General features: G+C 41.7%; 1 protein-coding gene across 3 annotated transcripts in view; it reads right to left on the bottom strand.

Moving 5' to 3' along the window:
• GOLGA1 (golgin A1) overlaps positions 1-24,118 on the bottom strand; it is a 52,638-nt gene that overhangs the window by 25,015 nt on the left and 3,505 nt on the right. Inside the window, exons 4-10 of one of the 3 annotated variants that reach the window (XM_055134185.1) lie at positions 11,479-11,569; positions 8,095-8,169; positions 7,087-7,184; positions 5,766-5,798; positions 2,603-2,731; positions 2,135-2,304; positions 1,533-1,644 (exon numbers count right to left, since the gene is read on the bottom strand). In XM_055134185.1, coding sequence (XP_054990160.1) covers positions 1,533-1,644; positions 2,135-2,304; positions 2,603-2,731; positions 5,766-5,798; positions 7,087-7,184; positions 8,095-8,169; positions 11,479-11,569 — 708 coding nt within the window. Of the gene's footprint in view, positions 1-1,532; positions 1,645-2,134; positions 2,305-2,602; positions 2,732-5,765; positions 5,799-7,086; positions 7,185-8,094; positions 8,170-11,478; positions 11,570-24,118 lie in introns of those variants that run through there. The other 2 variants (XM_055134194.1, XM_055134188.1) reach the window with 2 other exon arrangements.

Genomic DNA, 24,118 nt, shown 5'->3' with positions numbered 1-24,118 from the left:
CAACTCTACCCTAGAAGAATGAGTAGGGAATTGTCCCTGACCATAAAAGATGCAAGATCAGAAGCCAGAGCACACAGCTATCTTTTAAGAACACTGGGGTAGGAGACAAACAGTCACCTTGATTTAAGTAACTGCCGGTCTGAGAAGAACACTGCCATTACCTCTATGGAGTCTGGCTAGCAAAGGGATGGTGTTTCTTTTCCTTAAAAAAATGGGACAGGAGCTGGAATCTGGCTCAAGTGGCAGAGCATATGGTGAGCATGAACAGGGCCCTGAGTTTGATCCCTGGCATTGCATGGTCCTCCAGGTAATGCTGGAGTCCCCAAGCACCACTGGGAATGGCCCTGTCTTCCTCAGTCCCAGCACTTCCGGGCAAGGCCCCTATAAAAATATAACCAGACTGTACTGTCATGATCTGGTGGTTCCAGGAATGTTCTTCTCATTTCCACTAAGCAAATGTTTAATCCTATTAAGAAGAGTACATGGGACTTACATCATTACTTCAGATGCCAAAAACAATGACCAGAAGCTCCACTTCGGCTGACCTGGGTTTGATTTCCAGTACCCCATAAAGTTCCCCAAGCCCACCAGGAGTGGTTCCTGAGTGCAGAGTCAGGAGTAAGCTCTGAGCATCACTGGGTTTGGCCCCAAAACAAAAACAAACAGTAGGAACTGTACTAGCAGAGTACAGCAAAAATGGCATTTTGCAGGATATATGAAAACACTTTCAATGATCTCCAATCTTCATAACCATTCTTTGTGTCCCTTCACAAAAATTAAAGTTTAGGACTAGCACAAAAACACATACCTATGTGATCCTACAAATGGATTCAAAACTTTACATGAAGAATCCAAAGACTCAGAACAGGGCTTAGAAGATAGCTCAAAAAGCTGGAACATGTTTTACAGATGGCCAGAATTTGGTCCCTAGAACTCAAGAGTCCCCAGAGTACCTACTGAACCAATCTTCCAGCACTGAGCTGGGAATGTCCCTTAAACACTGCCAAATGTGGCCCCCAAATAAGAACAAGCAATAAAAAAATGGCAGAACATCTAAAACAATGCTGAAGAAAGAGAACAACTGCGGAAGACTGACACTATTTGATTTCAAAACGTAGGTAAGGGGCTTGCCTTACACATAGCTGGCCTGTGTTTGATCCTCAACATCACACATGATCCTCAGAACCCTGCAAAGAATGATCTCTGAGCCAGGAAAGGAATAAGCCTGAGCACTGCTGGGTGCAGCCACAAAACCAAAAATCAAAAACCAAACTGTCATATTGGTGAAGGAAAAGAAAAATAGATCAATGGAACAAAACAGGGAGCACAGAAATACACCCTCTAAAAAAGCAACTGATCTTTAACATAAGAGCAAAGACAATCTCTTCAACAAGGATGTAGCCTAGCTAGACGAGGAACTGGGGCGATGTGGACTGTAGGCTGACTCAGTGAGGCTGACATTTCTGACGAAATTAGTTTCTACCTCTTCACAAATACCAGGAACTCAGGCCACTTCCCAGTACTCTCCGTACCTTTTGCAAATCAGTGGAAAGCTGCTGAATAAATGCTTGTAGCTCTTGTTCTTTTTGCTCCAGAGCTGTGATTTTATTTTCCGCACCTATGTTTGAAGCAGTCATGTGGTCTCTTCACGGAAAGAAAGCAGAGAATGCACACATTTGGATATTTCATCTAAGACATGCTCTTTCCATAGGAAAATTGCACATGGTTTCTCTATGTCATGCTGCAAACATTAACCATGTGAAATTTGTCAATGGAGAAGACTCCTTGCCTCTCACTGAAGCAGAAGCTCATGTGTGTGTGAGTGGGGGGGGGGTGGGTGGGAATTTTACCCTAAGAAAGCAAAATATCCTGAACTGCCTTTGGTGACACAATAGTTTAGAAATAAAACCAGAGAACTGCTTGGGAGGGGCAGGAGTGGTTCTGAGTCTGAGCAAGTGATGGGGAGTGAGGGGTGAGGAGGGTCATTGGCCCTAGTTAGGACAGGACAAGCCTGGAAGCCTTTGCCAGGACTGAGACCAGAAAGTGCTGCAAGGAGCAGGGGGGAAAGGCAATCAGGCAGAGCCAGAGTTACACTAGTATCACTTCCCATGGGCCCCACAGACCAAGCAAGAACCTCTGTTCTTCCAGCGTTGAGCAGTGTCTCTGCAATTCTTCAAGCTTTTGGCTTAAGTCTACAGACTGCTGATTGGAGGTCATCAACTCTGCCTGGGTTCGACTCAGTTCTATGGTTCGTGCCTCCAACTCTTGCTCCATTTTCCCCAGAGTTTCTTCTTTTTTTAATAGCTGATACAAATATAAAAAGCTTTACTAAGAGATACACAACAACACAAAAAACCTGGACCTGTATATCAAACTTTTACACAAAATTTTAGTGTTTCAGGAGCTTTATATGCTGAATTGTTTAAAAATAAAAATGGAAGAAGATTTCACAAGGAACATTTCCATTTTAATAAACTGAAAACATTCGAGTATGATTAATATCAAAGACTACTAGGGTATGTTTGCCATTTATTAGAGCGTTGACAAAATCAGAGTAATGAATCATCTATTAGCATTCAGCTTCTGAATTAAAAATGCGTACCATATGCTTTACTTTGCTTAGTTCCTGCTGCTGAAATCCTTCTAATTCATCCAATTCATCTCTCTTTTGGAAAAGATTCAAACTCTGGCTTTTCATTTCCTGTAACTGAGCTGTCAGAAGCCTTTTCTCCTAGGTGGAAGAAGATATCAATGGAGGCAACTGTGACATTACAAATCATTATTTTCGCAGAATTGTTTCCTTTTTGTTTTCGAGTGGGGGAAGCTGGGGTCCCCGGCATGGGAAGCATGTGCTCCACCACTGGGAAAACCCTTGGTCTGTTCTTTGCTTCTCTAAACCCAGCGGGTTGAGGGCACCATGCTGCGGCAAGACTCAGACCTGGGTTTCCTGCATGCACAGTAGGCACTCCAGCCCTTCGACCTATCTCCTTGGTTCAAGCTATATGGTAGTTCCTCCTCCACCCCCTCTCCCCCCAATGCCAGAAATTAACCCAGGGTTTCATGTATCTGAGGTATGTGCTCTACCACTGAGCCATAGTCCCAGTCCTATACAAATGCTTTATGCTGAAAAGAAAAAAAAAGATGTGGGCTGCTCTTTAAGCCCATGTTCTCTCCCTTGAACACTATCTTTTTGTTTTTGGAATTTGGGGCCGTACCTGGGGATGCTCAGGGCTTACTCCCTGCTCTGCACTCAGGGTTCACTCCTGGCAGGCTCAGCGGTTGGGCTGCATATAATGGTAAGTGCCTGACCCGGTGTACGATTGCTCTGGTCGCCCTTGTTTCTTAGCCTGCCTATTTCCACTATGGGAGAAGACCGTGTCCTCTCATGAACACGTATTTCCTCTCATATCTTGCTAAGCAAGTTTTGTTGGATCATTAAAGAAAAAGAAATTATCTTCTTAAAAAGAATTATTATCTTCACTAAAGAAAAAGAAAAAGATGTGGGACCTCAGAGAAATAACTCAATTGGCTGAATGTCTGCTGTGCATGCAAGAGGTCCAGGTATAGTCCCAGGCACCTCACTGTGCCCAAGCAGAGTGCCTAGAGTGGTTCCAAAGCACCACCATGTATGGCCTCCAAACAACAAAAGTAGAAATAAATTTAGTGGTGAATAAGAGAACAGAGTAAAAACTACTCAACATCTAGAAGTTCTTAATAAAAAATTCCAGGTATTCAAGGGGACGGAATGATAGTACAGCGGGGTAGGGCGTTTGTCTTGGACAAGGTTCAATCCCCCAGCATCCCATATGGTCCCCCAAGCACTGTCAGGAATAATTCCTGACTGCAGAGCCAAGAGTAACCCCTGAGCACTGCTGGGTATGACCACCCCCCAAAAAAAAACTACAGGTATTTAGGGGCCAGAGTGATAAACTACCACTATTTAAATTGGTATTCTACCAAAGATTAGAGCAATAATAAAACTCATCTGATCAATAAACAGCAGATAATACATTTCATAACTAAACATATCCAGGAATTTTCTACCATGAAGAGTAACTTATGAGGTCACTAATGAAAACACAGATTAGGGGCTGGAGCAATAGCACAGCGGGTAGGGTGTTTGCCTTGCACACGGCCAACCCGGGTTCGATTCCCAGCATCCCATATGGTCCCCTGAGTACTGCCAGGGTAATTCCTGAGTGCAGAGCCAGGAGTAACCCCTGTGCATTGCTGGGTATGACTCAAAAAGCAAAAAAAAAAAAAGAAAACACAGATTAGGTAGCAGCATATAATGCAGGTTAAGTGAGACCTATTACTTTATTATTATTTTTTTGGTTTTTGGGTCACATCCGGCGATGCACAGGGGTTACTCCTGGCTCTTCACTCAGGAATTACCCCTGGCGGTGCTCAGGGGACCATATGGGATGCTGGGATTAGAACCCGGGTCGGCCGTGTGCAAGGCAAACGCCCTACCCGCTGTGCTATCGCTCCAACCCCAAGATCTATTACTTTATATTAAAAGTTTTTCTTAATTTTATTTTATTTTATTTTTTTTTTTGCTTTTTGGGTCACACCTGGCGATGCACAAGGGTCACTCCTGGCTCTGCACTCAGGAATTACCCCTGGCGGTGCTCAGGGGACCATATGGGATGCTGGGAATCGAACCCGGGTCGGCCGCGTGCAAGGCAAACGCCCTACCCGCTGTGCTATCACTCCAGCCCCAGTTTTTCTTAATTTTAGACTTCAAATTTCATCTTGCTATTTATGTCTGGGAGGCAAGAATATATTATAAAAGTATGTTTGCTGTGCTATGCAAACTAGTGAAAAGTATTAGTAAAATAATAAATTTTCCTCCTCTGTGTCTAGCCAAAAAGATTCTTCTTTTACTGGCCCCAAACTGAGCCGTAAGAAATGCACTCCCAGAGCTGGAGCTGTGGCTGACGGGTTCAATTCCTGGCATCCCATATGGTCCAGACATCAGAGGCAAAGGAAGTACTTAAAAGAAAATTTGATAAAATGACTGAGAGCAAGGCAGCAGGAAGGGAAGAAAACCCAAAGAAGTGGCATGGAGATCAAAGTCAGGTTTGATCCTCAGTATCCCATGTATGGGTGTGGTCTAAGAACCAAACCAAAGCAATCCAATCAACAAACAGATAATGTACTAGTAAACAAGTGGGCATGATGGGGCAGAGATGAAGTTGTTATAGGAAATCCGAGGAGTCAGAAACTATGTCAGAGGATGAACCAAAGGTCCAACAGAAGCTTTGGTTAAGAGATCCCACAGGGAGGGGCAGAGAGATAGTTCAGAGCGTAGGATAGGGTATTTGTGTTGTATGATGTCCACACTGGTATCCCATATGGTCCCTGAACAGAGCAATGCCAAGAGTGATTGCAGAGGGCAGAGCCAGTAGTAATCCCTGAGCCTTGCTAGGTGTGGTCCCAAAACAAAACAAATAAAACAAACAAGATCCCAGAGAAGAGGCGGGGAATAGACCCTGACCATGCTCTTACTCTTTAAGTGTTTCCCCTTTGGTGAAACCCAATCAGAGGCTGGGAAAACAGAGCCTTGCTGATGCAGGAGTGGAGCTAACAGAAGACTCAGCCTGCCCAGGAGGAAGGGGAAAACAACGGCCATGCCAAGTCAGCGTCTAATTCAGCTAATTCGGCTTTCAAGAGATGGCATAGCAATCGTGATTTTCCAAGCTCCACAAGAGGTCAACATTAGTAATAAAGCAAAAATGAAGACAGTAAGATGATGAACTAACCTTTTCAAGCTGCTCCATCTTTTCTGACCATTCCTAAAATGAAACAACAACAACAAAAATAGTTTCCGAGAAAAGTATCAGTAACACCAGGATCTTCAGAAAACAAAATCAACTTACTCTTTGCCCAAAAGCAACCAAGTGAAAAATCTGAACTGGTTCACTACTAAGGAAGTTCATAGCACTACCAGGAGAAAATGAACTTTAGAAAAAATTCTAAACAAAAATACAAGTCTATAGACTGCACTGAGTGGAATACCCAAAGTAAGTTGTATGTGCTAGTCTCATGTCGTGTTAGCTGATCCTCAGTGCTGCCCCAAATGGGCTGGGATTATTTCCTAAGAGTGCAGAAATGAGATCAGTCAGCCTGCTAACCATCAGCTGATGGTTAGATGGCTCAAAGTGGGCAGAGGGAGGGTCGGTCCTCAGGAGTCCCTGATAATTATCTTCCTCTTCACCTTCACGTTACCCATATGCTTTGTGCTACCTGGTATAAATGAAAAGAAAAGAGATTATGTCCCTTTTCTTCGGTACAAAAGTCTATAGAACAACTGCCCACAATCAGAATCTACCAATTTGAGATCCTTTCTTCTTTAGATACATTAAGGTCATAATTATACAATGAATACTGATAAATGATTTTTCGGGTTAGTAAATGTCTAATGACTAATAAATACTTTAAAGCCAACTGAAGATTAAATTGCAGATTTTGAAATTGCATTATTTTGAAACTGAAAAATAATAAATACATCTTGCCTTAACAAATTGTTATTATTTACAATTATTGAGGTTTATCATAAATTTAAAGTGCCACTGAACAAAACATATGACATAATTGTATTAATAGCCCAGTAACAGTACTATTTTCTGTTCTTATCTGACACCTTACAATGGATGGTTTTATTGAGATTATAGGAGTTCCTTTCTTTCTAGATGGCTGATATTTAACAATTTGGAGAAAAGAGAATGTATACAGTACATATATCCTGAATGCAGTCTAGCTTGCTAGCATACTTTCTCTAACAAGTTTAGGGTCTAGGCTGAGGCAGGGTTTTAGAATACAGAGAGAAGTGCTTACTTGAGACTCTCTACAGAGACACAACATTTATCTTATCCTTTTTACAATGCCAGAAAGTGAAAAAAAAATTATACTCTCATTGTCTAAGCACATTTCATTATTATAACTCTAAGGTTTCTTGTTCTTTTTTCCCCCCACTAGGTTGTACATATTTTTGTGTAGGCTTATAGATTTCTTGAAATTGTGTCATTAAGTGAGATCTTCCCATCAGATTTCACTTAGTGGGCTGGGTCACATATGAAATACCTGGTCCTTTCTGGCTAATGCCAAAGTCAATCCTTCTGCCATTTTGGCTCTGTTGGCTTGGAATGTCTCATTCTGCTCTTGAAATTTCCGCATGGAAGCTGTTAACAAAGAGGCTCTATTTGAGATACAGAAAAACTTCAAAAATAGCATGACAAATAGCCTATATTGTTACTTTACAAATACCAAGGTCAAGGTCATAAAAATGAACTATGAGACTGGGTAAAATCTGACTTTCCACAAAGAATCTTTTGGCTGTAGTACTAGACCATACTTTTTTGGTTTCTGTTGTGTTCGTTTTTCTGTAGTTGTCAAAAGTACACTTTTACCAAAACACAAAAAGGTAATTTTTAAAATAGTATAATAGAGCATTGAGTTAACTTACTAGAACAAATCAAGGCTATTACTAAGTGCTGCTATTACAACTTTATCAGAATTAAAAAAAATCAAAACAAAGAAAACAAAACCCTTTTTTCAAAATGGTTTTCCTTAATATACAGAAGGTAACTTTCTATTTATGTCAACATCTTTCTTGAATTGAACCCGAAGGAAAACATAAGGTTCAGGGCAGACTAAACAAAGGTTTGTTTTATTTTGGAGGAATGACAGAGATATCACCCCCAATTACCAAACATAGCAGCAAGGAAGCTATGGTAAGAACAAGAGTGTCCTGAACTAGGCTCCAGGACCAGGCACTATATGTTACCAGATTCTAAGAGTGGCCAAGAAACTAGTTAACTGGATGGAGACAAACTGATACATATAATGACACTCTGCTAAGAAACAAGCCCATAGAGCGACATAAATATGAGTTGTATGCTTATAAATACCAGACAAATGCGCTCCTGACTAGATTAAGAAGAAGACTACTTATAGACTACAGCTCTGGGAAGGAACAATCTTAACCATACATTATTAGTTTAAAAACAAACAATAAAAATAAATAAATAAAAACAAACAATAAACCCTAAACCCTAAGACTACTGAAATAAGCAGGAGAAAAATACGTACAATCCTGGTGTTTTTCTAACGCAATTTCAAGCTTCTCTTTTATCTTCTGCAAGTTTCGGACCTGTTCAGCATAGTCTTGGGTGAGGAGGGTGATGCACATACCAGGGATGGACAAACATCAGGAAAGGAAGTTAAACAAAAAAATGAGTGAAAATGATGATGATTTCTCAATCTGAAAACCATTCCTGTTAAGGAAAGCTAGGCAGACAGCCTCTCATTAACAACAAACAAGACAGGCAAACAGGTATAGTACAAACTGTCCATGGTCAATGAAGAAAACAAACAGTCACATTTGTTTAGCCCTGGCAGAAAACAAGAATTGGTCTAATGGTCAGAAACGCCCCACTATGAATACCAGAATCATTACTATTTTTTACATTTCAATTTTCTTGTGTGTGTGTGTAGGTGGTGATTTTGAGCCATAGTTGGTTCTTATGGTCTACTCCATGCTCAGGGAACCATGCAGTGCCATAGTTCAAACTTGGGTCAGCTGCATATAAGTAAAGCATCTAATACCTTTATTATCTCTCTGGCCCATATTTCAATTTTGTGTGTTGGACAGATGAAAGGGAATCAGTAAACAGTTTGTTTATAGTACACAGAACTGAGTAACACTTTAGTTATGGTATTGTCTCTATGAAAAGTACACTTAGTTCTCTAGAAAAGTTTGATTTGCTAGTGGCATATTAAAGGTGAATGTCAGAATTAATTACCTAACTGGCCAAAGAAGATGGTGTGGTTTAGTGGAAAATTAGACAAATTTTAATTCAAACTCCTAATTCTGTTTGTCCTTAACTGGAAGACCTTAAACAATTTTTTTTTCTTAAGCAAATTACTGATCTTAAGTACTGGTTTCTTCATTTATCAAATTATGATCTAAGCACCTACATGAAAGGATTCATTGACAATTAAGAGTCTTGTGCTTAAGAGTCTGTCACATGGTGCTCTACTGAAGGGGCTGAGGAAACAATTTAAAGGGCCGAAGTTTAGGTCTTTCATGTGGAGACCCTGAATTTGGTACAGAGCACTGCTGGGAAGGCAAGCCCCTCACCAAAAAACGGGTCATGAGGTAGGGAAATGACCAAAACATATAAAGGATCAATACATGTGCATTCTCTTCCCTGTCCCTTTTCTAACATACGGCAAACTCAAACTATTTTTTCTCTGTATTAGGAAAGGTTCATATTATTTTATAATCTTCTCCCCAACATCAAATAAAGTTGTCATGACTGGTTACTGATACCACCTACATATAGAGCAAGAGTACAGCAACAAATGAGGCTTTTATTTTGGGGGTGGGGGTTGGACCACATCCAACTTACTTCTGGCTCTGTGCTCAGGGATAACTCCTGGTGGGGTTCAGGGATAGAACCTGAGTCATGCGCAAGGCAAGCGCCTTACCCCCATCCTATCTCTCTGGCCCCCAACAAATGTGCTTTAAGCAGAATGTTGCTCAGAGCGTGAATTTGTACCTAAAAAATCTAATTTTGAATCACATCTACCACTAATCTTATCTTTGCTAAACCTAAGAAAGTGATTGGGAGGACACAATGAGAAGGACTATCTAGTAGCTGTGAGCTAACTGTGATTCCTTGGATAGCAACACAAACAGAAATGGTTCACAAAGAATTTGGTCAATTTTGTCCTTTACATTTCAGTAATGGCATAGATAGTAGCAAATGCCAAGGGACAAAAACAAATAATCAAAAAAATAATCAACTGACCACTTCACAGCATGATGCTTTCAAAAAGTACCTAAGGGCAGAAAACAAGGTGAGGACTCAGGACTGTTCAGTAACAAAGCCAGTCCAGACAGAGGCTATCATGGGAGTCTCCTGTCAATTATAATTGCACACAAAGGACAAAAAGTAAGATACAACTTCTATACTGAAGCTGATGCTAGAAATACTATTGGAAAGTGGTACTGAGACCCAGAATCCCAGAGTGATTCTAAAAACGTAAGGTGTAACAAGTGGCAACATACCATCACCCTCTCTGGTAACATCTGGGAGTCACTCCTCTAAATGTAGTTCCTTTGCTAGTTCCTGTGAATGCAAGCTCTGGTGGTAGATGGCAGATGGCCAAATCTACTCTACATATACAGTTTCTTTGTTTTGGGCCACATCCAGCAGTGCTCAGGGCTTATTCCTGTCTCAGTGCTCAGGGATCACTCCTAGTGGTACTCAAGGGATGATATGTAGTGCCAAGGCTACCAACCAGGGTTGGCCGCATACAAGGAAAAGCACCTTAACCCCTGCATCATCTCTCTGGCTATGTATTTTATACTTTTTATATCTATGGCTAGAAATCTCAGGAGCACAAAGACAGAAGTTGCTTATTTTTGGTGGTGGTGGTGATTTGGGGCTGGAGCGATAGCACAACGGGTAGGGCATTTGCCTTGCACGCAGCTGACCCGGGTTCGATTCTTCCGCCCCTCTTGGAGAGCCCGGCAAGCTACCGAGAGTATCTCGCCCGCACGAAAGCCTGGCAAGCTACCGTGGCATATTCGATATGCCAAAAACAGTAACAACTAAGTCTCACAATGGAGACGTTACTAGTGCCCACTCGAGCAAATCGATGAGCAATAGGATGACAGTGACAGTGACAGTGGTGATTTGAGCTAAATCCAGCGGTGCTCAGGTTCCTATAATCAGGAATCAGGTCACTTTGGGGATGAAATATGGTGCTGGAGATCAAACCCAGGTCAACCGCCTACAAGGAAACACCTTACCCTCAGTACTGTCTCTCTTGCCCCAGGTGTTTTTTTTTTTTTTTAGAAGCTGCTTTTTTTGGGGGGTGTAGGGAGGGGAAGGGAGGATGGGGATGGGCATGTGCACAACTGGTGGTGCTCTGGTGGTGCTTACTCTTGACTCTGTACTCAGGGATCATTCCTGGTGGACTAAGGGGACCATTTGGGACGCTAGGGATTGAACCTGGCTCACATACAAGGCAAGTGCTTTACCTGCTGTACTATCACTCTGGCCCCTAAACATTGCTTATTTTAAGCTTTAAAACCCAAGTTTTGAATTTACATTACTTATTGTACTAACAGAATAATGAGGGTATATTGCTCTATTTCCCCCCCCCCCCCCCGCCCCATTTTTTTGGGAGGCACATGCAGTGATGCTCAGAGGTTATTCCTGGCTCTACACTCAGGAATTACTCCTGGCAGTGCGTGGGGGACCATATGGAATGTTGGGGATCAAATCCAGGACAGCCCTACCTGCTGTACAATCTCTCCAGTTCCTAGTGTTCCATTTTTGATTCAAAAGATAAAAAAAATGCCAAAATTATTATAACATTTAGCTCTGTGACTGCTTTATGGGGAGAGAGGGCCAGGCAAGATTCCCTTGTTGTTTTATTTTTATGAGTTCTTAGACATACCAGAAAGTCTGGCTTCTAATTTCCGTATCTGCTCATTTCTTCTCAAAAGCTGGGATGAAAGATCTTCTCTGGAGCTGCTTCCATCGGAAGCCTATTAAGACAGACATAAGATATCAGATTCAAACAAGGGTTTTTGACTGTGTGAGACACACTACTAAACCAAAAAATGACAACCTGCATTTCACATTTGGTTACATTTTAATGAATTGTGATCACTAAAAAGCTGCTTAACATGGGGGATGGAGCAATAGCACAGCGGGTAGGGCGTTTGCCTTGCACGCAGCCGACCTGGGTTCGATTCCCAGCATCCCATGTGGTCCCCTGAGCACAGCCAGGGGTAATTCCTGAGTGCAGAGCCAGGAGTAACCCCTGTGCATTGCCAGGTGTGACCCAAAAAGCAAAAATAAATAGATAAACAAATCTTTATGGCAAAGTGTAAGTAACACTATCTTTGCTTATAATGTGAAGGGGTATACAAAGGGGTATACAAAGATAAAGAGATAATTATACATTTAAACACACCACTAAAATAAATAGTGTGTATTTATTACAATAGTGGCATTCAAATCCATTATAATCACATTATATCAAGTGCATAATACAAAAAAATTCTTATTGGTAATAAAGAAAAGTGCTTTATTTTTCCAAAAGGTAAGCCCTAGGACCAAATTGGAAGTTCCTTAGCAAAGGAGCAAAGGCTGTTCTTTTTTCCAAGGTTTTGTTTTCTTTTTAATTAATGAATCTTTCTTTCTTCCTTTCTTTCTATATGTTTTTTTAATGAATCATTGTGGGGTGCAAAGGCTGTTCTTAATGAAGACTCTGTCACTGACATCGACAAAGTTTTAGTATCTTCATCTGTAAAACAACCAAAGCTCAAAAAGGCAGAGCTGGGTGATAGAGCTCAGTTGCTAAGCACATGCCTCATATATATGAACGTGTCTGATCCCAAGAACCACCCATACCCAAGCTCTATAATACATCAAAGATAACTGCATTTCAATAAATCAATATGTAAGAAAGACATCAATTTTCTCCAACAGGCTATAGACAATCTTAAAACATGGTTATTACTACTGCTTAGGCATAGCATACTATTGTTAATACACAACTTCCTTTATCTTTTTTTATGGGGGAAGGGTTTGGGCTCCATGAAACAGTGCTCAGGGGCTTAGGGGATACTCCTAGCAATCCTCAGGGAATCACAGAAGGGTCAGGTCAAACCCAAAGCATGCATACCAGTCCTCTGAGCTATCCCTTACTACTTTTAAAAAAAATCTGACCATAAATTTATTTTTAAAGTCAATTTTTTAATTTTTGTTTTTTTTGGGCCACACCTGGTGGTACACAGGGCTTTCTCCTGGCTGTGCTCAGGGATCACTCTTGGTGAGCTTAGAGGACTAAATATGAGGTACCAGAGATGCAACCTGGGTCAGCAGTGTGCAAGGCAAGTACCCTACCCACTGCACTTATCGTTCCAGCCCTGATTATAAATTTTTTTTAAAAAATACAGACTGTTCCGAGAATAGCTTAGTGAATATTCCCCATAACAACTGCTGACAATTTCCTGTATTTGGTCAATTTTTATTTTACAGAAAAACTTTATATAGCAGATATTATAACATTTTATCCTAAAAACTTTAGAAAATATAAGGACATTATCCTTATAACAATAATGCATTATTATTATTATTATTATTTTTTGCTTTTTGGGTCACACCCAGCGATGCTCAGGGGTTACTCCTGGCTCTGCACTCAGGAATTACTCCTGGTGGTGCTTGGGGGACCATATGGGATGCCGGGGATCGAACCTGGGTTGGCCGCGTGCAAGGCAAACGCCCTACCCGCTGTGCTATCGCTCCGGCCCCTAACAATAATGCATTATACAGAAAGAAATAAAAAATATCTAATTTGTATATATTTTTGCTTTTTGGGGGGAGGGCTACACCTAGTGGTGCTCAGAGCTTACTCCTGGCTCTGCATTCATGGATTACTCCTGGCAGATCTTGGGGAACCTTATGAGATGCAGAGGACTGAACTAAAGTTGTCTGCGTGCAAGGCAAGAGCCCTACTCACTTACTGCTCTGCCCTCTAATATCTGATTGTTAGTGATGTTTCTTCTTCATCGTAATCCCCAAATACTTTAGACGTGGCTGAATAATTCATATAAATCTTCACTTACACCTCTAATCACTTGCTCATCTAAGATTTACCAAGACATAGGAAAGTACATAGTTAAGAGGTAGTTTCTGTAGGGAGGAGGCTTGGTTAGTTAAAATCCCATCGCTTATGAACTATATTAATTTAGTCATCTAGTGGCAGGGGAGAGAGAGAGAGAGTGCAGCATGTAGGGTACTTGTCTTGTATGTAGCTGACATGGTTTTGATCCCTGCTACCAGATATGGCTTCCAAGCCCTGATGGGAGATATCCCAAGTGCAGAGCTAGGAGTAAATCTGAGGAACACTGAGTGTGGCCAAAAACAAAAATAAAAAACACAAACAGAAACAGAGTAGCTCCACAGAGACTGGCACACATCAAAAAGAACAAGAACAACCAGTGCTGGCGTGGATGTGGGGAGAAAGGGACTCTCTTTCATTGTTGGTGGGAATGCTGACTGGTCCAGTCTTTTTGGAAAACAATATGCACATTCCTTAAAAATATAGAAAACTAGAAATTGAGCTTCCATATGACCCAGCAATACCACTTCTGGGAATATATCCCAAGGGTGCAAAAAAGCACAGTAGAAATGATATCTGTACCTGTATGTTCATTGCAAAACTGTTCACAATAGCCAGAATCTGGAAACAACTGAGTGCCCAAGAACAGAGGACTGGTTAAAGAAACTCTGGTAAATCTATACAACTGAATACCATGCAGCTGTTAGGAAAGATGTTAGGAAAGATGAAGTCATGAAATTTGCTTATAAGTGGATGTGCATGGAGAGCATCATGCTAAGTGAAATGAGTCAGAAAGAGCGGGACAGACATAGAATGATTGTACTCATTTGTGGAATGTAAAATAATATGAGACTAACACCCAAGGCCAGTAGAGACAAGGGCCAGGAAGATTGCTCTATGGTTGGAACCTGCCTTATGAGTTGAGGGAGAAGGCAGCTGGGATAGAGAAGGGACCACTAAGTCAGTGATGGTTGGAGGGGATTACTCAGGATGGGAGGTGTATGCTGAAAGAACATAAAGGACCAAGCATGATGATCTCTCATTATCTGTATTGCTAACCATAATGCCCGTAAGTAGAGAGAGAGTATGAGGGAAACTGTCTGCCATAGAGGCAGGGGGAGGGATACTGAGGACATTGGTGGTGGAAAATGTGCACTGGTGGAGGGATGGGTGTTCGATCATTGTATGACTGAAACTCAAACATGAAAGTTTTTTAAGTATAGCTCACAGTGATTTTTTTTTTTTTTTGGTTTTTTGGGTCACACCCGGCGATGCACAGGAGTTACTCCTGGCTCTTCACTCAGGAATTACTCCTGGCGGTGCTCAGGGGACCATATGGGATGCTGAGATTAGAACCCGGGTCGGCCGCGTGCAAGGCAAACGCCCTACCCGCTGTGCTATCCCTCCAACCCCCGCTCACAGTGATTTAATTAAAAAAAAGGTAACAACAACAACAACAAAAACAGAGTGTAGCTATTTCTGTGTACATTGTCATGCCTTGTAACTTGGTATCCTTACACAGGATCTATCTCATAACCTACCTCACAGAGCTCTGACTAGAATGAAATGAAACAGTGCTTGTTACAATGCTAAAACATAGCCTCATACATGGTTTTAACCCATAACGTCTACTAGCAGTAGAAGTTATCTTTATTACTGCAAGACATCCTATTTGCAGCATAAACTAAGCACGCTAGCCTTAGCCTTAGAATCAAGGAGTTGCCACCTAAAACAGCAGCTGCAGCAGCAGCAACTACTAATTATGAAATGCTGTGGAGAGCCAAGAGCTCTGTGAAGTATTTTACACACACTCAGAAAAGAGTTGACATTTCAGTCCGAGACTGCAATTCTTAGCAAGGGCTCTTCTTAGAGATCTGTAGCTGGCCCATAGCAACTGAGCGCAAGCATTCCCACTATTCCTGGCAAGTATGGCTCACTGAACTGAAAGAGCGAAAAAGACAGGGTGCACACTAAACACCTGCTTTCCTTCAGGGTCTGGAATTTTGCTAAGTGCTAGGCAGAGGCAGTCTACATGATTAACTGGTGGATTACAGGTCCAAGCATTTTACGAAATAACATTGGTTTGTCCTTTCTCCCCAACCCCACTCTCCCTCCCTCCCCTGCAGGGAGCTTAGGTTTACTGAGTTACTCCCACTACAGTGTTCCTGAGGCACACCCAATTCCATCTGCACTCTTTTTTTTTATTTAATTTTTTTTATTAGTTTATTTTTAATTAGAGAGTCATCGTGAGGGTACAGTTACAGATCCATACATCTTTGTGCTCATGTTTCCCCCATACAAAGTTCGATAACCCATCCCTTCACCAGTGCCCATTCTCCACCACCAGTAAACCCAACATCCCTCCCCCCCTCCCCAGTCCCGTCTCCCCCCACCCCACCCTGCCACTATGGCAGGGAATTCCCTTTTGTTCTCTCTCTCTGATTAGTTGTTGTGGTTTGCAATAAAGGTGTTGAGTGGCCATTGTGTTCAGTCTCTAGTCTGTATTCGGCCCGCATCACCCTTCCCCCACATGACCTCCAACCACATTTTACTTGGTGGTCCCTTCCCTGAGTTACCCAGAATGAGAGACCAGCCTCCAAGCCATGGAAACAATCTCCTGGTACTTATTTCTACTATTCCTGGGCGTTAGTCTTATAGTCTATTATTCTATATTCCACAGATGAGTGCAATCTTTCTATGTCTGTCTCTCTCTTTCTGACTCATTTCACTTAGCATGATACTTTCCATGTTGATCCACTTATATGCAAACGTCATGACCTCATTTTTTCTAACAGCTGCATAGTATTCCATTGTATAGATGTACCAGAGTTTCTTCAACCAGTCATCTGTTCTAGGGCACTCGGGTTTTTTCCTCCATCTGCACTCTTAATCCTGTGTTTTTCTTTAACCTCTCCTTTGTGCTCTTTTCCCCTGTTAGTCACTTATATCCCCAAATTAGACCTGTAACTTGTAAAGTCAAATTCTTTTGAAGGCTCAGGATTTTGCACATGTAAGTGAAATACTGCTTTTCTCCTCTTTCCTTCATGTCCTTCGCATAATTTATTTTAGTGCAGTGTCCTTTTTGTATAGACACAGGAAGGCAATTAATGCTATGCCTCGTAACTTGGAAGATAATTTACTCCAAATATTTACTCCTGGGCATCAGTCATATTTACTTGACTTAAGCCTCAGTTGTCCATAGTTCACAGTTGTCCCAAAGAGGGGTCCCAGCGAGGGACAAGGATGTACCCAGGGATGCAGCACTCATGTTTATTGCAGTATTATTCACAATAGTCAGAATGTGGAAACAACCCAAGCGCCCGAGAACAGATGACTGGTTAAAGAAACTTTGGTACATCCACACAATGGAATACTATGCAGCTCTTAGGAAAGAATGAAGTCATGAACTTTGCTTATAGGTGGATGTGCATGGAGAGCATCATGCTAAGTGAAATGAGTCAGAGAGAGAGGGACAGACATAGAATGACTGAACTCATTTGTGGAATATAACATAACATAATATGAGACTAATACCCAAGAACAGTAGAGACAAGGGCCAGGAAGATTGCTCCATGGTTTGGAAGCCTGCCTCAAATGCTGGGGTAGAAGACAGCTGGGATAGAGAAGGGACCACTAAGTCAATGATGGTTGGAGGGACTGCCTGGGATGGGAGATGTATGCTGAAAGTAGATAAAGGACCAAACATAATGGCCTTTCAGTATCTGTATTGCAAACCATGATGCCCAGAAATAAAAAGAGAGTAAGAAGGAAGGTGCCTGCCACAGAGGCAGGGGTTGGGATGGGGTGGGGGTGGCAGGAGGGATATTCAGGACATCGATGGTAGAAAATGTGCACTGGTGGAGGAAGGGCTGTTTGATCATTGTGTGACTGAAACTCAATCATGGAAAACTTTGTAACTGTATCTCATGTGATTCAATTACAAAATAAATAAACATTTAAAACAATTTTTTTATAAAAAGGATGGACCTAGGGCATGCCATAAGTTACCCTGGCATCTAAAAGGACAGGCTAGGGGCTGGAAAGATAGCATAGCAGGTAGGGCGTTTGCCTTGCATGCGGCCTATCTGGGTTTGAATCCCAGCATCCCATATGGTCCCCTGAGCACCGCTTAGGGGTAATTCCTGAGTGCAGAGCCAGGAGTGACCCCTGTGCATCTCCAGGTGTGACCACCCCCCCCCAAAAAAAAAAAAAAAGAAAAGGACAGGCTAAGTGCCATAAAAAGTATAATAAGAGCACAATCATGGAACAAACTCATGACTCAAAAAGAACTAACTGAATAAGGACCCTGCTGGGGTTAGGAAAGACTAACCTGGCCTGAGGACTGTAGTCTGGGATATATAGCGAGGTATCTCAGAAGTTTAATATATCTCCTACTGTGTCCATACAAAAAAGGCTAAAATATTATTAAGAACTTAAGATTATTGTTTAAATGTTTACTGGCTAAGAAAAGGAGAAAGCAATACATCCTTAGATGGAATTCCATCCTTGGTAGATCACTCAGCAGGAATCTAGAAGCACTTAGTTGAGATTTTTGTCCTTGAGTATCTCCTAGAAGAATTTCTCCTAAAGGAAGGGCTTTACACTTGTTCATTGTTTATGATAATGTTCAACCAAACCTATGTGTAATTGCTACCCCAACTCTTCGTGATTTCTCTATAAGAAACACTATGAGACTTGAATAAATGGCCACTGATTACCAACTAGCCTGGTAGCCCAGGTTTCTTTGGTCATCTGTCGCCATTGGCCAGCCGGGGAGACAGGGAACCAAACACACCAGGTGCCACTTGGGTAGGTGAGCCAGTGACCACCTGCCAGAATAGTAACAACCTCTAAAAAATCCCTGAGTTCTGGCACTGGAGAATAACACAGAGATTAAAGCCTTTGCCTAGCATGCAGCAGATACAGGATCTATCTCTAACACCATACATCCTTGGAACCTGGAAAACAAAAGTCAGGAGTAGCCCCTGAGCACTGTCAGTGTGGCCCCCAAAGAAAAAAAATAAATAAAATTTTAAAAAGTTCCATAGGCAATGAGCCTCAGCTAGAGTTCCTAGTGTTAACCCTTCACCGTGCTGTTGTAGCTCCCTGTTGAGGGAATGACACAGTCCTGTGGACACAGTCCTCGCTAGGAGCAGGCACTTGAAAGCTGATCCTGGTCCCCTCCAGGCTTTGCCCCAAGTACCAGTTTCCTTTCACCTTAGTAAGGAGATAGTGAGTAAACCTAAACACCGAGTCCTATGACTAAATAACAGCACTTGGGGTGGGGGGAGCCCTGAATATCCCATTACAACATACTTTAATAAAGTCAGATACAGTTCCATTTCCATTCTGTAGATATATGAATTAAGCTGTAGAAAACTGAAAAAAACTTGCACCAAGTCACACAGAATCAAGAGAGCAGGGAAACAAATCAGGTCTGACCTATGATCTGAGTTCCTGACTGCCATGCTTTTTTACTACTCATGAAACTTTCCGTGTCAAGAGATAAAAAAAGGAAATACGAACAATGAAACAGAACAGGTGCTATGAGGAAAAAGGAGAAGAGAGAAAACTCAGTCAGGAGGGATTCAGGGCAGAAAGGAAGAGAGGAGCAGGTTGGGTCACTGACGGTGTCCTGGAAGAAACATGTGAGCAGTCTTGATGCCCAGGAGACTGTCAGAGAAACATGGAGTGAAAGGAGGAGGGTATATTCCAGAAAAGGGAAACAGGGGCAAAGGAGACAGTACAGTGGGTAAAGCACTTGACTTGCATATGACAGACGTGGGTTTGGTCTCCAGAACTACATTAAGTTTCTCGAAAGCAACAAGGAATGATCCCTCAGCTCAGAGCAAGGAGTAAGCTGTTTTGTTTTTTTTTTTTTCCTTTTTGGGTCACACCCAGCGATGCTCAGAGGTTACTCCTGGCTGTGTACTTAGGAATCACTCCTGGCTGTGCTTGGGGGACCATATGGGATGCTGGGGATTGAACCTGGGTTGGCCATGTGCAAGGCAAATACCCTATCCACTGTACTATTGCTTCAGCCCCAGGAGTAAATTCTAAGCACTACTGGGTGTGGACCCAAAACCCAAAACAAATGAACAAATAAAAAACAAAGAAGGGAAATGGCATATAAAAACATTTGTAAAAAGAAGGAATGTTTTTAATTCCAAAAAGTTAAGTAAGTTCAAGACGGCTAGAGTACAGAGTGTAGGAAAGTATAGTGAGATGAGAAGCTGGATGGATAAGCTGTGATAAGACCATGAGAGCTGAACATCGTACCATAGAAATACTTGTACTCCACCTGAAGAAGATGTGGAACCACTGAGGCAGTTTAAGAACTGAAGAAATACGAATAGATCTGTTTAGGGGGCAACTGGAAGCAGGGAGCCCTGCCAGATTACTACCCTGGTCCAAGAGACAAAGACCAAAACAAAATGGAAATAAATAATAGTAAATGGGGTACAGAGGCAAGTTTGGGACATTTAGGAGCTGGAAGTAAAAAATACTTGGTGACAAATTGGACATAAGAAAGTGGAGGAGGGACCCTCTGCTCCTAAAGACTATGATCCGAGAGGTCTTCTAACCCATTTTGGCACCCAGAGCAGCTTCTTACAGAAACGCACCTAGACTATAAACTGAGCTAAAATATCAGAAATCCAAAACATAGAGTCTTCATTCTCAGCAATGAAAAGCTCATAGAGTCTTCATTCTCAGCAATGAAAAGAAATTATTAAATGATGCCTTTTCAGCAGGCCTGATTGTTGGGGGAAAATTCCACACAATAATGGTGAGTTCTCTATTGAAATATTGAATGTATTCAAAGTATAGAGAGAATAAAGTGAAGATCATAAGCCACTTGGGTGGGGGTGGGTGGGAGGAGGTATATTGGGGTTCTTGGTGGTGGAACATGTGCACTGGTGAAGGGATGGGGGTTTAATCATTATATGACTGAGACTTAAACCTGAAAGCTTTGTATTTTTTTCATGGTGATTCAATAAAATAAAAATTAAAAAAAAAAAAGAAAGAAAGTGGAAGAAAAAATAATAAAATGTGTACAATGTTTCTCAGAGGTAGGTACATATCTGAAAAGAGAGCCCATGAATTCAGTTTTGTATATTTCAAAACTTGAGGTGTCAGGTAAAGACATCTGGTTAGAGAATTACATGCAGTAGGATATAAATATCTTGAGATAGCGTGTGAATTGAGATTCAGAATCAAATTATATATAGCAAGTTCAATAGATTACTTTAGATGTCTCAAAGCAAAGTATTTGCTGAATGCAGCCAATTTCTCTATTTGGAATATATTAAAGATGAGAGACTGCGGGGCTGGAGCAATAGCACATCGGGTAGGGCGTTTGCCTTGCATGCGGCTGACCTGGATTCAATTTCCAGCATCCCATATGGTCCCCTGAGCACCGCCAGGAGTTAATTCCTAAATGCATGAGCCAGGAGTAATAATCCCTGTGTATTGCCGGGTGGGAGCCAAAAAAAAAAAAAAAAAAAAAAAAAAAAGATGAGAGACTGCATTAGGAATGTCAGCATAAAGGCAAAGCATTAAAACTACATACTTTAGCCAGGTGATCAAAAATCATTTTACATCATTTAAAATAGAGCAGCCAATGTTAATTAAGATCTGATATTCTTACTGTTCCACTCCAATAACCTTAGAGCTTCTGCCAAGTAATCCGACCAGGACAAACAGTGTAAAAGGAGGAGCCAAACTCATCTGACATTGAAATAATTCAGGATCTGTCACTAGGAGAAGACAGAAATGGTGTCTTTTCAAATGCTGGAACCTTAGCAATGATATAAATGAGTCACAGCTTTGTGGAGCACATATGAGATCTAAAAATACGTTGAATTGAAAAAAAAAAGTCCCAAGTTTCCCTGATTATTGTATACTTTTAAAAAAAATTTTTTGGGTCACAACTGGTGATACACAGGGGTTACTCTCCAGCTCTGTACTCAGGAATTACTCTTGACGGTGCTGCTCAGGGGATTATATGGGATGCTGGGAATCGAATCCAGGTTAGCCTCCTACAAGGCAAATGCTCTACCCGCTGTGCTATTACTCCCTGTATACCATTTTTTATAAAATTAAAAACTAAGTAAAATTAAACAAACTTTATATATATATATATATACGTGTGTGTATATATATGTATATATGTGTGTGTGTGCGTGTGTGTGTGTGTGTATACGTGGCAGTGTATTTTAGAGGGCCAGAGAGATAGTACAAGGGTTTAGGTGCTGGCCTTGCATGTAGCCCACCCTAGCATAGCATAGGATCCCTTGAACACAACTACAGAGCACTCAGGAAGTAACTCCTGAGCACAGATCCAAGAGTTGACCCTGAGCACTACTGGGCATGGCCCAAACTAAAACCGTACCCACTACCCAAATTTCTTTTTTTTTTTTCTTTTTGGGTCACACCCAGCGATGCACAGGGGTCACTCCTGGCTCTGCACTCAGGAATTACCTCTGGAGGTGCTCAGAGGACTATATGGGATGCTGGGTATCGAACCCGGGTCGTCCTCGTGCAAGGCAAATGCCCTACCCACTGTGCTATCGCTCCAGCCTCCAAATTTCTTTTTTTTTTTTAAATAATAAGACAAGACAATGATGAACAAAAGATTTAGAACAGTGGTTAGCTGGAGCGCAGAGAGGGAGAAAGGGAATGGGGAAGGAGCATGAAACTCCCTTCTACAGTATCAATGATATTTTAGTTCTTTGGGGTTTTTTTTTTTGAGGGTGTCACACCTGTCTGTGCTCTAGGGCAAGGGGTTGCTCCCAGGAGTGCTGGGGAATGAGTCATGGCCTCCTGCATGCAAAATATGTGCATGATGCCACGGTGGAGGGGCAAGGGGGGCAGTTAGGTTGGAGAAGGAACCACTAAGATAGTTGGAAATGATCACTCTGAACAAGAGCTGAGTGCTGAAAGGAGGTAAAGAGATATATATGATAACCTGTCAGTACCTGTAGTACCTGTATTGTAAACCATAATGCCCAGGAAGGGGTGGGTGGGGGAGGGAGAGAGAAAGGAGAGAGAAAGGAGAGAGAGAGGAGAGAGAGAGAGATTCTTGGGGTTACTACTCAATCTGTACTTGGGGTAGCTTCTGGGTGGTAGGAACTAAACTGGGTCTCCCACATGTAAAGCACAGTCAGTCTGTTGAACTACCTTGTTGGCCCTGCAATTATTCTATGCTTTACATTTTACATTTACACCACATATATCTCAAATATTGTAAATCATCTTTGAAAAAAGTCAACTGACTTTTAAGAGGATATGTCATATGCCAAAGACATGCTTTTAATTCTGGCATAACACCCACTTAACAGTAACAGCTTCATATTCTGAAATCTTTCCAAGCCCAAAGGTACTTTTAAAATAAAGAACATAATGCAATTATTACTGACATCTTCCAACAACAATCTCAGTAAATAGTATGCACTTCCTCCACACTGCAACTTAGACTTTGTTAAGCAACAACATGGAGATGAATGAAACAAAATGTACAGGGCATGTAGATGGGAAAAAGTATAGGAAAAGAATGTGAGGAACACAGAAAGGAACTCATAGAAAGATAAGAAAAAGAGAACAGCACCTCAGAGGAGAACGCTTCATGCAGCTGACACAGGTTCAATTCCTGGTACCCAATAAGGTTCCCCAAGACCACAAGTAGTGATCCCTGAGCACAGAGCCATGAGTAACCCATGAGCACAGCCGAGTGTGGCTCAAAAACCAAAAAAAAAAAAAACAAAAAAAGGGAAAGCACCTGAGAGTAAAAGGGGTCAGTTATAAACTATAAGTAAACTTGTAATTTTGATTTTAAAATTTATATTTAAAAATAATTTTTGTGGGGGGGCAGAGCCTTGAACCCTGTTGGTTATGGCACAAACTGCTCACCTTGTCCACCGAAAAGTTTCTGATTTTAGTTTTTGAGCCATACCCAGCAGTGTTTAGGGGGCATGTGGTGCTCAAGTGAATCCAGAAGTGCTCAGAAGTCAAACAATATGCAAAGCATATGTTTAGTCCATTGAGACATCTCTCTGGTCCCTGTAAGTTTATTATTTTGGTTTGGGGGCTAAATCCAGTGGTGTTCAGGGCTTTCTTCTGCTGGGGAGTGGAGGACTGTATGTGGTGCCAGGGATCAACCTGGGTCAGCAACATGCAAAGCAAGTACCTCTAACCACTGTACTATTTCTCTGACCAGTTATAATGTTTTTTTTTAAATTTTTTTATTTTTGCTTTCTGGGTCACACCCAGCGATGCACAGGGGTTACTCCTGGCTCTACACTCAGGAATTACTCCTGGCAGTGCTGGAGGACCATATGGGATGCTGGAAATCGAACCTGAGTCGGCTGCGTGTAAGGCAAATGCCCTACCCACTGTGCTATCACTCCAGCCCCTCCTTATAATTTTTTTAAAAAAGAAAATCCTTAGGCACTCCTAAGCTCTGATC

The sequence above is a fragment of the Sorex araneus genome, chromosome 1, assembly GCF_027595985.1.
Source record: "Sorex araneus isolate mSorAra2 chromosome 1, mSorAra2.pri, whole genome shotgun sequence".
In the NCBI taxonomy this organism is placed as follows: Eukaryota; Metazoa; Chordata; class Mammalia; order Eulipotyphla; family Soricidae; genus Sorex; species Sorex araneus.
The sequence above is the reverse complement of the archived record's forward strand: the minus strand, read 5'-3'. Positions and strand labels throughout refer to the sequence as shown.